This window comes from Saccoglossus kowalevskii, chromosome 8 (genome assembly GCF_978046115.1).
Source record: "Saccoglossus kowalevskii chromosome 8, keSacKowa6.1, whole genome shotgun sequence".
NCBI lineage: Eukaryota > Metazoa > Hemichordata > Enteropneusta > Harrimaniidae > Saccoglossus > Saccoglossus kowalevskii.
In genome coordinates this window covers 6,996,685-7,009,857 of record NC_140648.1, presented here as the reverse complement: position 1 = coordinate 7,009,857, position 13,173 = coordinate 6,996,685, and the positions used below count along the sequence as shown (strand labels likewise).

General features: G+C 36.9%; 1 protein-coding gene across 3 annotated transcripts; it reads right to left on the bottom strand.

Annotated features, from left to right (window-relative positions):
* Positions 1-2,891: 2,891 nt before the first annotated feature.
* LOC102808301 (solute carrier organic anion transporter family member 2A1-like) lies at positions 2,892-11,290 on the bottom strand. Of its 3 annotated transcripts, none has more exons than XM_085502106.1 (9): positions 11,079-11,290; positions 8,463-9,230; positions 7,883-8,230; positions 7,630-7,794; positions 7,213-7,396; positions 6,852-6,993; positions 6,041-6,237; positions 5,828-5,892; positions 2,892-5,648 (listed from the first exon to the last, which is right to left on the bottom strand). In XM_085502106.1, exons 2-9 carry the CDS (start codon positions 9,208-9,210, stop codon positions 5,395-5,397), a joined length of 2,103 nt encoding a protein of 700 aa, XP_085358232.1. In that variant the 5' UTR covers positions 9,211-9,230; positions 11,079-11,290; the 3' UTR covers positions 2,892-5,394. The 3 variants fall into 3 exon arrangements, with proteins under 3 accessions (XP_085358232.1, XP_085358231.1, XP_085358233.1); XM_085502105.1 differs by having other exon boundaries at positions 8,463-9,212; XM_085502107.1 differs by having other exon boundaries at positions 5,629-5,892; positions 8,463-9,212.
* Between the last annotated feature and the right edge of the window lie 1,883 nt (positions 11,291-13,173).

The following is a 13,173-nucleotide window of genomic DNA, read 5'->3' as shown; positions in this document are numbered from 1 at the left end:
GAGGAGAGACGCAGTCTTGGGGCAGTCTTGAGACGCAGTCTTGGGCTAGTCTTGGGGACTTTTCCCCAGGGCGCTGTGTCTTAGAGTGCTCGACTGACCGACTAAGACGAGAGTTGAAACAAATTTGGTTGTGTGTGTCTTATTTGACTGTAAAGCTTAAGTGACCTTCTAGATCCTGTTCCTCAAGGGAACGCGATAGAGAGACCAGATGAGATTCTCCCTTGACACGTGTGGAGAACCCTTGAGGAAGATATCCCCCCCCTGATAAAAGCTTGCCGGGAGTCGGTTGTACACATTTCTCATTTATTACGTCTGTTTTTTTCCGGTATCTGGCGTTTATTTCATCTTGCGGTGTTTGTTTAAGTTACATAAAGTTGCAGAGCTTTGTCGGGTCCGAGTTTGAAAGCTGAATGTGCCTGGAACTGTACCCACTGATGCGTGCGGTAGATTGGAAGTTTACCTGACAGGTATTTTAATTAGTAAATTAGGAAACCAAGATGACCTCTTTTGTCCACAAAACTATATATTTTCGGTTAGGCTTATTGTATGAATTTTACAATTTTGTTAGTATTTTTTTTATGAACACTGTAGTTTGAAATATGCACAAAAATGTGCTTTTAGGTCAAAAGTGATTTAAAAAAATTAGCTTCTAAACCATGCTTCTGTTTCCTGTCAAAATTGGTTTATGGGTACATCTGTTTACTATGAAGAAAGTTCCGTCTTGAAAACTGTCTACCAGTTGTCAATTTTGCAGGGCAGCAGCTCAAATTTCATTATTTCAAGTTTATGCATAAATTAACACCCATGCTAGTTGTCTGTACGATTGCTGTAACACTGTTCAACCAAAAACAATGCCCGACGGCGTTTTGAAGATAAACACATTGTCAATCATTTGTGAAAATTTCAAAACAAAAGGTCGAAGCGTCTAGGAGCTATTCTTTTATAAAGTTCTGGGATGTGCACCAAAAAGAAGCTGAGATAATTGCTAATTTGCATGACAATTCACTCAGTAAGAAGTTTGCTAATGCTCATAATTAAAATGGCTGTAACAGTTCCAGATTTAAATGTATTATCGTTTAGTGAAAAGTTAAATATAGTGCATAATATGAAGATCCCGTCATTTCTCTTTTTCACCATGTTTCTTTTTTATTATAAATCTTGCCAAGTATTCAAAAGAAATAATGTTTGCACCTGTTATCTATATTTTAAAATCGTTTTTGAGTATGTTCCACTATTCACAATTCTACAGTATATAGCCGAGACTGTTTCGATAATAAAAAGGAAAAACAAAATTTCACTCCCAAGAGCCCACGAACCTGCATCTCTCTCTACCTTAAAGCAATTCATGCGACACAAATTTCCACATTTGTGGAACTCTGATAGCAGAAATTCAAGATGGCGGACATACCATGTGACCAATCAAAGTTACTTTATTTTTCTCATAAAAAGTTCTGGCCATCCATACTACATCCAAAGTTTCACGTTGATCGGCTAAAGCATTCATGAAAAACAAATGTCCTAAATTGTGGGGACTGCAAAACCACGTGACTAGATATTTTAACATTCTCGTAAGAAGTTTTGTTCATACTTACCGCGGATTGTGATGATGGCGGCCAAACCATGTGACTGATTATATAATTTTTTGTGTAAAAAAAATGTGGTAACATATGCTAAATGCCAAATATCCAGTTGATCGGTAAAGCACTCCTGAAAAACAAATGCCCCAATGCGAAAATCAAAAATGGCGAAAATATCTCGTGACCATTACGAATTATTTTTTTGTTGGCGGCCAAACTACGAGACCAATCACACAAAGAACTTCGCATAATATAAAGAGCTTTACTCATGTGCTAAAAACAAATTTATGCTACTACAAAAAATCAAAATGCCTAGACCCTCAAAAAGGGTTCACAATGGCTACTTCCGTTTCATTCAATGTACATACAGCACATATACTGCTTACCAACTTTGTAATATGAAAACAAATCACGCTATCTTAACGCCTGGACGCCCATTTGTTAATAAACTAACTGCCGACAATAGTACGACAGTTTTGTCCACGAACCTGTATTTATTATAGCTTTATTATTTATTATATTATGCCTCAAATTGTGGTAGTTTTTGCCGAAATCTTAGATCACTGCCAAACCACGTGACTGATCAATAAGAAGCTTTAGTCAGACAAGGTCGCGTGAGTTGCGCCCTACGCGGTGCTCCAACGCCGACACTGGAGTATGACGACGTTCAGCCGGCGAGGGCGCCACTCACACAGACACGTCAGGCTAAAGCAGCCTTGTACCATACATATAAACTATCAGGTTTATCGGTTATTAACTACTCACGAGAAACATTATTATTAAGTACTCATGAGAAACAAATGCCCAAAATTCTGAAAGCCAGGTGTACCAGTTCTCGTAAGGCCCTCCCTACCAGAATAGGGTCCAAACGTACTTTGGCCCGAATGATTGCCATTGTCACGCCATCAACGGCAACGCGTAACACGAAGGTTCTAGCTATAGTTATTGTAATTGCCATTTTTTTGAAAGAACACGCAGAAAGTCATTTATACGATCAAACAAACTAATCGAATGAATGATTGTACTTTACAATCTTAAACAAATATTGATACACCGTTATTTTATTTTGCTAACGAATGTACTCTTTTAATCATAGAAACTACCAGGTTTGGCCAAGGTTCGGAATTCTCACCATTTTCAAGCATGTTACATTGCCCTTGGTTGTCATAATTAATCCAGCCATTCTCGATGACATTCAACCAATGTGACTGCTCTACTTTTTAACACTCAGGCTGTTTTACGCTATTTGACATCTACATGCGCAAGTGATTGTAGCTATGACGCCATTGGAATCAGTAAAAATATACAACGCAATCTGTTTTTAAAAATCATTATATTTTATTGTATTCAATTTTTTGACAAATCCAGATTTATGGAATACCTCAATACATTTTCGTGTATATATGATCTGGATATTATTTATAGATATGTACGTGCGTTTATATTTTGGAAACTATAATGTTTGGAATGCTTTCCTACATACTTACGGTGTCCCATTTTTCATATGGCCACAATCTTGGATAACAGTGTGTGTTTTAAAAATACAGCTGCCCATTCAACCACCAGCAGTGTTCTCCACAAATAAAATTTAAAGAGGGGCGCTAATTTGCATATAATTAGCATATTTAATTTGCATATAATTAGCATACTAATCAAACATTTCAAAGGAAATTCTTAGCACTTTTATATTTACATCAATTAAAGACTGTGTACAAGTACTATATTAATGTTCTTGAATTATTTTGATGAATAAGTTAAACTACTTGATGTGTAAAAAAATATCAACTTTGACAAATGAAGAATATCCATTTTATTCTTTGTAAAAGTGTAATGGAACAAGTTGTGAAATTCTAGCCTTTCATTTATTTCTTTTAAATTTCTTTCAAATATTTCCATTTTTATAGGTTTTATAAATGCACTGAGATATTGTAATAGTTGAAAACCCCAAGTAATAATAAGAACAATATTTTCACATAACAACATTACCATTTAAAAGAAAAAGAAAAAATCGAATCCGATGACTGTAAATAAATTAATCATTATGTTGATTGCATTGTGGGTACTGAGGACAAAGGTCAAATCAGATACCGTGACATCCATGTTGTTTCAGTGTTTACCGTACGTTTTGTTTTGGTGATTTATTTGATGATTCTTTTTACTTTTCGCGAGCTTTAAATCAACAGTTGGAGTCAGACAAGGGTGCAATCTTAGCCCTACTCTTTTTAACATTTTCTTAAATGATCTACCTGACTGTTTCAACTCTGAAAACTGTGACTCCCCGGTTCTTGATAATTTAAAAGTAAGTTGTCTCCTATATGCAGATGATGTTGTCATTTTATCTAAATCTGCTAGGGGGCTACAAAACTGTTTAGACAACTTAAAAATATATACGTCAAAATGGCGCCTGGCTGTTAATACAGAGAAAACAAAGGTTATTGTATTCAATAAATCAAACAGAGCCCTGAGTAATAATATATTCTTCTTCGCTGAAAAAGAAATTGCCATTGTTAAGCAAATTAATTACCTGGGTATAACTATAATTATAACATAAAGAGGGTATCAATAATTTAAAAAATAAAGGGATGAAAGCTCTCTTTGCTTTGAAATGCAAACTTGGTTATGACAACTCACTAAACATACCCCTCCAACTATCTTTATTTGACAAACTGATAAGACCCATTATTGTATATGGTAGTGATGTTTGGGGTGATGAAAGCACAACTAAGTCTGCAATTGAGGATGTCCATCTTTCATTTTGTCGGTTCATTCTTGGTCTCTCAAAATTCACACCAAAAATGGCTGTTTATGGTGAGCTAGGAAGGTACCCCTTTGACTGTTTTATCAAGAAACAACGACTTAAATATTTCAACCGGGTAACAAACTCTGATAACACACTACTAAGAGAAGCCTACTTAGTAAATAAGAATGTAAAAAGTGAATGGTTTACTAGTGCAGAAACCCTCGTGCAAGATATAGATGTCACCATTGTAAACTCAAGTGAAAAAATAATTAAGAAAAATTTAGACTTTATTCATAAAAAATAAACAAATCATTTGAGAACCAATGGATCTTAGACATGCATAATGATAATAGAAAACAAACCTTGGCTAAAAACAAACTAAGAACATACAGACTTTGCAAACAAGATTTAAAAATTGAAAATTACCTAATTAATATGCAGAACCATGGTCTTAGAAGGTTAATTGCAAAATTCAGGACAAGCAACCATGACCTTAAAATTGAGAAAGGCAGATATAATAATGTGCCGCTGGATAAAAGAACATGTGATATGTGCAGCCAAAATATAATTGAGGATGAGCAACATTTTGTAATGAAATGTCCAGCTTACAGTCACCATAGGGACAAATTATTCCTGACTGCACAAAATAAAGTTCCTAATTTTGATAAAGAAAATAGTCAGAATAAATTCATTTTGATTATGGCAATCCATACTCTAGCACCAGCCTTTAGCAGTCTTCCTAAAAAACAGCTATGGAACAAAACAGCAACAACTATCAGTGTATTAGGCTACATTTTGTGTTCATTCTGTATTCACCATTGGCTGCAAATTGTCTTTATTTTTTTTGATTTTTTTGATTTTTTTTAGAAAAGTTTTTATTTTTTGTTTTATTTTTTAGATTGTAGTTTGTTTTAATTTCGTTCTGTAAGACCCTTTCTATCCTTTCCTAAGGATTTTATGCGTCTAATAAAAAAAATAAAAAAAATAAAAACCTATGCAGGGCGCACGACTTCCTATGCAGGGCGCTGCGCCCAGCTAAAACCCCTCGTGGAGAACACTGCACCAGTAATATGTATATTATAAGTTTACAATTGTCTGACCATCTTCTCCTATCGATCTTCTAGGGCGATATTTCCACAGCAAGTATAAGAAAACAAACATCAGACATGACGCACATTTCAGGGCAAAGGTCAACCCCACAAGACTGTATCTCAATAGATCGTTATCATAAAAAAGACAATCTCCTCGGATAGAACCATTGCAGAATGTCTTCCATAATGAGCATGTGTTGTCGATTACAACCCCATACAACAGAGGAATAGGAATGGGTCCTGTTGAAAATGAACCAATATATAGCCAGTATAGGGGGAGGCTTTTATACATAATCTGGGTCATATATATATATAGAAGATCAATTCATCAAAACCAAAATTCAATGTGATTTAAACACATAAATCATGTATTATCTCTCAGTCTACACATTGATAACAATGTCAATGTAAACACTTACCAAGACATCGTACGAGGAGAAATCTCACTGCCAGTGCAAATGACTTATCATTCTTATCCACAGATCTAAAATTAAAAATAAAATAGTTTGCTCAGAAAATGGCGATTATTTATTAATTGCATCATCACTATAGACTGTTGAAATCGGCAATTTCACACATAAGTGTGGTTTAACAATGACAGCTAGAAAGACAACGAACTAAATTACTATTACCTGATGGCTAAAATCATGGCGGGCACTTCTCGAAATGAACATGAGATGGAAAGGAAGAAAACCAGAATCACAAATGGAATGAAAGCTGTACACCTTTCGGGCTCATGACATATGCCATCTTCGGCCATGGTCGGTGGACTTGAAGATATTTTGTCTCCAGTTAAAAGCGGTTCATCGCATGAGCATTCTAGGTAGGTCTGTGAAAAGATTTAAATGTTGAACATTTGTCTATTGTATGTCAATCGAATGTGTGGTAGATAAAACTAAAATATAGCAATATTTACGTGTTTAGCAATAGACTAGAATAACTATAGAATGTACACGCATGACAACGAATTAGCCAATGTGGCTAAAACTCAATAACATTGCCTGTACCAACAACTTATACTACAACACATCTTTTGTTCGGATGGTGATCTTGGGAGTACTGTGTGCATGTAGGAATGTGTCTCATTATTTTAATATAAAATAGATACACACAAATACAATTCTGATATTGGGTATTTTTATACAATTCTTCCATTTTAATGGTAGTGGCTTTCTTTTCTTTAATTATAGAATAATTATACTGTATTTCCAATTATACAATAAAAATAACTTTTAGATGGTCATATGAATGCTAAGTATAACACAGTTAAACTATACATGGCTTGCCCTGTATATGTGAGGGTTGGCAGATCATAGCATAGCGCGGGGTATCATTATATATTCCGGGCAAATTACAGCATAAGATATCAATCCTTACTACATCCTTAGTCGCTAAAACAAAAACTATGCAGAAAAATAAAGAAATGTAAATTCATCTTCTTACCCCATTGTCGTTGAGTTGTGTACACCCAGCATGACATGGCGATACGTACGTCATTCCATTGGATCCACACACAGGCTGATACATGTCAGGCGAACAATGACAATTATCTGCACAAGCCATCGACATATATTGACCAACGGTGCTGCGCCAAATCAATAAAAATATCATATCAAAGTTTGGGTAGATGCGGGAGTTCGAAAAGTCAGTTGCCCAGGTAACGTAGGATGTAGATCATAAAATTCCGGCACGGTTCATATATTATAACATGATACATTAATTCCGTACTGATTGCTTTTATTTAGCAACGTTTTAGAAATCAATTATATTAGGTATATAAATTTTATACAAAACACAAACCTACCCTTCTCCGTGTATGCTAAGCCCACTGCAGCCCAATGGGAATAACATTAAGCTGAGCGTAGCAGACGTACCCAGTGTTATCACCAGGAGCATTGCGATAGACTTCTCTCTAATTATGTTGAACCTTTTGATTACGTACCCACCCAGAAGCATTCCAATGCCATATGGCACACCCGTTGCCATACCTACAGACGGAAAACACATAATAAAATAAACACAATAATAAAACAACCAATATGAAGACATGTGTTAATAACTAACACGGAATTGTCTGTTTACAGAATTCATATTTTCAGATGTTTTCACAACTACATTGTAATACAGCTACAGAGTAATTGTGAATCATTGGAAAAAGGTTATGTCATAAACACAACAATGTAAATTCAAAAAATAAAAACTTGCGACACAAGTGACCAACCTGTGGTTATATTTGCGGCCAGAGGGGTCACGTGAAATTCTTCTTGTATATATTTCGGTATGAATGTTATCAAGCCGAATACACATCCAAGTTCAACAGCATAAGCCGCGTTCACCAATATAAAGTGTGGATTCTTTATCAAGCGCCACAAAGCTTTGAGAAAATCTAGTACAAAGAAAAAATAGGAGTAACTGCGCATATAAATCGTTGGAAATGGATGCCATCCTATAACAATACTTGTATCTGAACTCACCTTTTACAGTCTCTCTCAACTTTCTTATTAATTGTACAGTATCCTTTTTTACTTTTTGTTTCAGGTTTTCATTTCTGTTATCACTGCCATTCTGATTTGACGATTTCATGCACATTCGACTCTCATTCAAATCCTTTGGTACTAGGAAAATTGGAATGACCATCATAATCATGAGGGGTAGAACGATGACACCTCCTATCCACCATGCACCGACCCATCTTGGATCATCTGGCGACATATCAACATTGTCCAGATTCACCCGACCAAGATCCACGAATACAAGCGTACTGACAGCTGCGACTATCCACCCAACGATTGGTCCAAACCCCCACATCATGTTGATAATTCCTGAAAAAAAAAACAGTTCTAATTCTCAAAATCCAATTACATTCTGTATATGCAATCTCACGAGTGATTTACAATGCTGCATGCAATCCTAGATTATACACCCCCGCAATACTGCATGGAAACTTGTAGTGAATTTTAAATTGGAGTAAACGTTCTCCGTAAAACGTCATGGAGGCATGCACAAATGGTGGTCATCGTTACTGTTTGTGTAGCGGTCAATTTATAGACTTACCTAGATATAACGCCGATGTCGTGTGTTTGACTGAGTCATCGACAAATGCACTTCCAAGTGTTGATACCGGGCTATAACCAACGCCCATTATTAGTGCACTGAGAGCAAAACACAAGTAAGCAACATTGCCATCTTGGACTTCTTCCTTGTCAAAGACGTCACAACTTGTGCTATCGCTGTTTGGAGTGATCGTCTGGTTTCGGTTCAAGGGTAATTCTTTGCACATAACGACATTTGCTAACACGCTATCATTATTGGTGTCAGTTGCTCGGGGATACACATATGTCCCAAGAGTAAGGTGCGGCAATATAGAACAGAACACGCCAATCGCAATGATGAATAGTCCCACTGAAATCCAGCGGGGCCTGTGACTTTCGGGTAAACCTCCAAGATATCCACAGAAAATAACTGTGATAAGAGTACCCACTTGGTGGAGGCTGGTAAGGGAGCCGAGTTCAGAACTATTTAAGTTATAGCGTTTTTCAATTGTGGTCAGAGTTCCCAGTTTATATGTCGTAATCATCGCATACAGCCCAACAGTGAACGCCAGGCATCCGACAAAGAATCTGATATCGTACAGAAGTCGTTGCAAGCAATTCAGCTTCTTGGCATTCGGCAATTTCTCGGCATTTCTTTCACCATAGTTACTGTGACAATCTCCGTTATTTAAATCAGTTTTCACCACATCTGCTTCGAGTTTGTGAGAGTCACAATATGTAACGTCATTTTCTCCCGGCATCGCCTCCATTACTAAAGTATAGAATCAATCTAGATATATAAATACAATTATACACGTAGAGAATAATAAAGGACACGATCAACTATTTCTCAGGGGTAAAGACTGTATCAAAAAGTCTTAGAGTAAATTCAAGGAACGAAATTCACTGCCGCCACAGGCGAGTAACCATTAGATATTGCACAATTCACGAACTATATGCAAATCGTCACAATCAACATAATTTCAAAAATAAAATGTATTAGCGCCCTACGCCCAATTACGTTTTTTAAACACGAAAACGCGTCAATTTAACCACGGCTTGATTAATTAAAACACGCTCTCGATCAATTCCAATGATTTATTCAGGTAATCGAAAGGCTGGTTGAATAAAATTGTAATTTTCCGTAAAACGGCCATTATGTTACCAGGTGAAAATCGCGGTCCGGGAGGTCAAATTCTTCAATAACCTACCCATTGAAACAAATTTTCAAGAGAAAACCTGACGCTTGAAACAGATAAAACCCATCATTTAAAGAACATTTTTTGGAGCGAAAACCTTGGCTGTCATTGCCACATACAGCACATTCCATGCACTACTAATATATGATCACAGTTTTGGGTGCTGACAAATCTAAAAAACGGACCCCTTGTCCATAATTTACAGACCCTCTGGGTGCCTGAAATACCCGTTGGTGGGTTACTACAAGTGACCCCCGGGTGAATACATACCAAGGGTACTGTTTGTGCACATGCGTACTGTCACGAAGCTGGACAATGTTGACACGTGACGTCGCGTTACATATGCCAGACCATTCACGAATGTGAAGGTGTTAAATCTGACCTTTGCGCTTTTTTATTTTACAATTTATTGGTCACAAACTATGCACGTATTTCAGGTCAGGTGTTTGTGTCACGTGATTTACCTCATATAATAACTTGTACCCGAGCACTAGACACACAGCTTCCGTACTTTTTGTTCACACTTTACTGTGTTCTTGGACCTTGTCAATTTTTGGTCGACTCCCAGAGTGAAAGTGTGTACACTATGAATACAGTACTGCAATACCACATATCTACTCTTACACTTGTTTCTCAATTCTGATATTACTATAAATGTTAACCTATTATTTTTTCAACATAGAATAACAAAATTATTAAAACATTTCGCGCAATATTCAATGTTATACATAATGACCCTTTAAAGCGCGGTGGTCGTCGCGCAGCGCGTGTTTGAATTCCGTGTAAATAAACAATGCATTTTACACGCGTTGTATACGTCGCTATGAGTCTCATATCGAACAGGACGCGGCACGACGACTGCCGCCCTTTAACCATAGTTTTACGCTTCGGCTCATAAAAACTATTAATTGTTATAATAAGTAGAGGGCGTAAGTCACAATGCAAAGTATATTTCATAGTAAACATGTACTTACTTATGGGAGGCACTAACGAGCGTAGTCGACACAAGATATTTAGGGTAATAGTTCATAATGCATTTCTAGAGTAGTCTTACAGCACTACGGGCATTCACTGCAGAGTGTATATGCCGTAGTGTTTTATGAAAAGTGCTATTTCGTCAACATGACTTGGTGCTTCCATGCATGTACATTCTTTTCCGCCACTTAGGCACGAAAAACAAACAAAAGACGACCTACGTACAGGAAGTTCCTCAAACCCCCTGGCAATTATAGTAAAGGTAGTCGACTGAACCGTGTTGTTCAATGGTATGTGCAGTGCATTGTCATTATTCGAATTATATAATACAGTGACTGTCATGCAGTGTAAACACATTTGGGTTTATTTTGACACAATGCACGTATATGCATAGACCGATGGTCTATGGTATGTGACGCTAATTTGGTTGAACTGACCTCGAACAAACACTCAAACATGAATACCTGCAATGGCAACTACGCGTCCCAGCAATTCTCCTATGTAGTCGTCAAATTCTTCAAGTTGTGTCCCTTCTTTACCATTCAGGCACCCCGAATCAGCTTCAAGTTGTTTATACAACTTTTCCCTTAACGTGATTCTCCAGAAACACTACGTACAACCGATAGGACCGCGAGACAGTGGCGTTCTAGATATGTGCGTGCGTTCTTAATAAAAGGGCGATTGTGACCGCTTTCACACTCTATAACAAAGGTCATCGGCGATGAACTTTCAACTCTTACCAGTCACTGATTTCTATGAGCATTCAAAGAGGAAGTGGTAAGAGTTCGTTAGGATCAGAGTTATGAGTGAGGGACCCTAACAAAAATGCCCCTCTAGTGTGTCTCCCTATTTTAATTGTATATACTCCTCTTCAAGTCCCATATGATTATTTGGAGGGATTATATTCAATCTTATCAATGACTCTTTTATTAATGTATTACAATGCAACACCCCCGTGTATATTACTAATACCATGGATGTACTAACACGTGTTAGTACGTCCATGCTTATACCCTGGTTTTAACAACACTGGCAAGTTGTTCCACCAACTTTTCATCAAGGTCACTTTTAGAATTGGTAGCCCTAGTCACCGTCCCTAGTGTCTACCAAATTATTTATGGAAATTTACAACACTGGGAATGATGTTATTTTCGGAAAATTGCAAGTTTGTAATTCTGTTATCATAATGCATTTATGTGTCCCAGACGTGGAATATGATGCGTGGATCGAACTTGCAGCCAGCTGATTGTAAATTTTCTATCATGACTGCCTATGAGTACGAACACACTATTGGGACGCTTAAAGTTAGTTGTTAAATATAACTAAAATTGTCATAAATCCGACGAGAAACGCGATTCAAACTTGCACATGCTTTTTTTATGCGCGTTAGTGTATATGCCCTAATACATTGAATGCATTATTCTTGGATTAATTCAATTTTATGTTTCAGGTTTGATAATGAGAACTCAGTGAATATGAGAGACGTTCATAACCAATAGAGTCAGAACAAATGGCATCATCAAAAAGTAAATATAAGCTCGTGGAGTTTTCGTGTCAGCATTCCGACCAATAACATGGCATCAAATATACTATCATGTTGCAAGTAAAAACGATGTACTTGAAACAGAATAAAGTGTTTCCGATTTGCAACGCACTCTAAATGGAAATACGTGAACTGGTGAACAACGCAGGTCTGTTTCTCGAGCTAAAAGTTCTTGAAGACTTTTTTAGTCCGGGGATATCATAAATCACTTTTCCAGGTGAAGTTGGTGAAGCATTTCCAATGTCAATGGCATGACAATTCATGATAGGGATACCTGACAACTTTACCGATGGTGACTACCTATCTCAGAGTTGGTAAGCGTATAAACGGTAATAGAGTAACCCCTGCTGCTTTGCGGCTTCCTTCACAGACGTGTAATTGCCGAATCAACAAAGCTCGTCTCTTTTTTCAGTGTGCTTTGAATAATTTAACTTAGTTTAACCGTCTGAACCAGACCAATACCTTCAAAGTCTTCCGCTACTACCGGTTACTAACAAATAACTCCGTATGTAATCACTTGATGAAGCTAGAAGAGTGTAGTGCTTTATATGTTTATGTACTTCAAACATTAAATCAGCGTAATTGCCATGAAAGGACTGGGCAGTTCTCTCAATAATGTCTCATTTCTCCACACAATGCCACCATTCTCCTAATAATGTCCTCTTTCTCCACAATGCCACTGTCCTCCTAATAATGTCATATTTCTCCACAATGCCATCTTTTTCCAATACCCTTTTTCACACAATGTCACGTTTCTCTTCACAGTGTTTCCATGCAATGTCACTTTACTCCAAACAATGCAGCCTTTTTCAAAACGATGATACCCTTCTTCACCCAATGTAACGAGGTTGCTGTGTCAGGTCAAATATTAGTCCAAAATACCCGCTAATAATCAATATAAAACTTTTGTGTGGGTGCTTAAACATTTAAGTTACACAATTCGTGACAATTTAGACTGAACGGCTTCATTCTAGTTCAATGCAATTAAATGTATACATAATTAGAGACACCTCGGT

Bases quoted from the DNA above. Each gene is read 5' to 3' on its own strand.
- LOC102808301 (XM_085502106.1), bottom strand. From the start codon at position 9,210: ATGGAGGCGATGCCGGGAGAAAATGACGTTACATATTGTGACTCTCAC. The intron at 8,231-8,462 runs GTAAGTCTATAA...TTTTTTTTTCAG, and splicing joins GACATCGGCGTTATATCTAG to GAATTATCAACATGATGTGG. The intron at 7,795-7,882 runs GTGAGTTCAGAT...TCTTTGTACTAG, and splicing joins GTTGAGAGAGACTGTAAAAG to ATTTTCTCAAAGCTTTGTGG.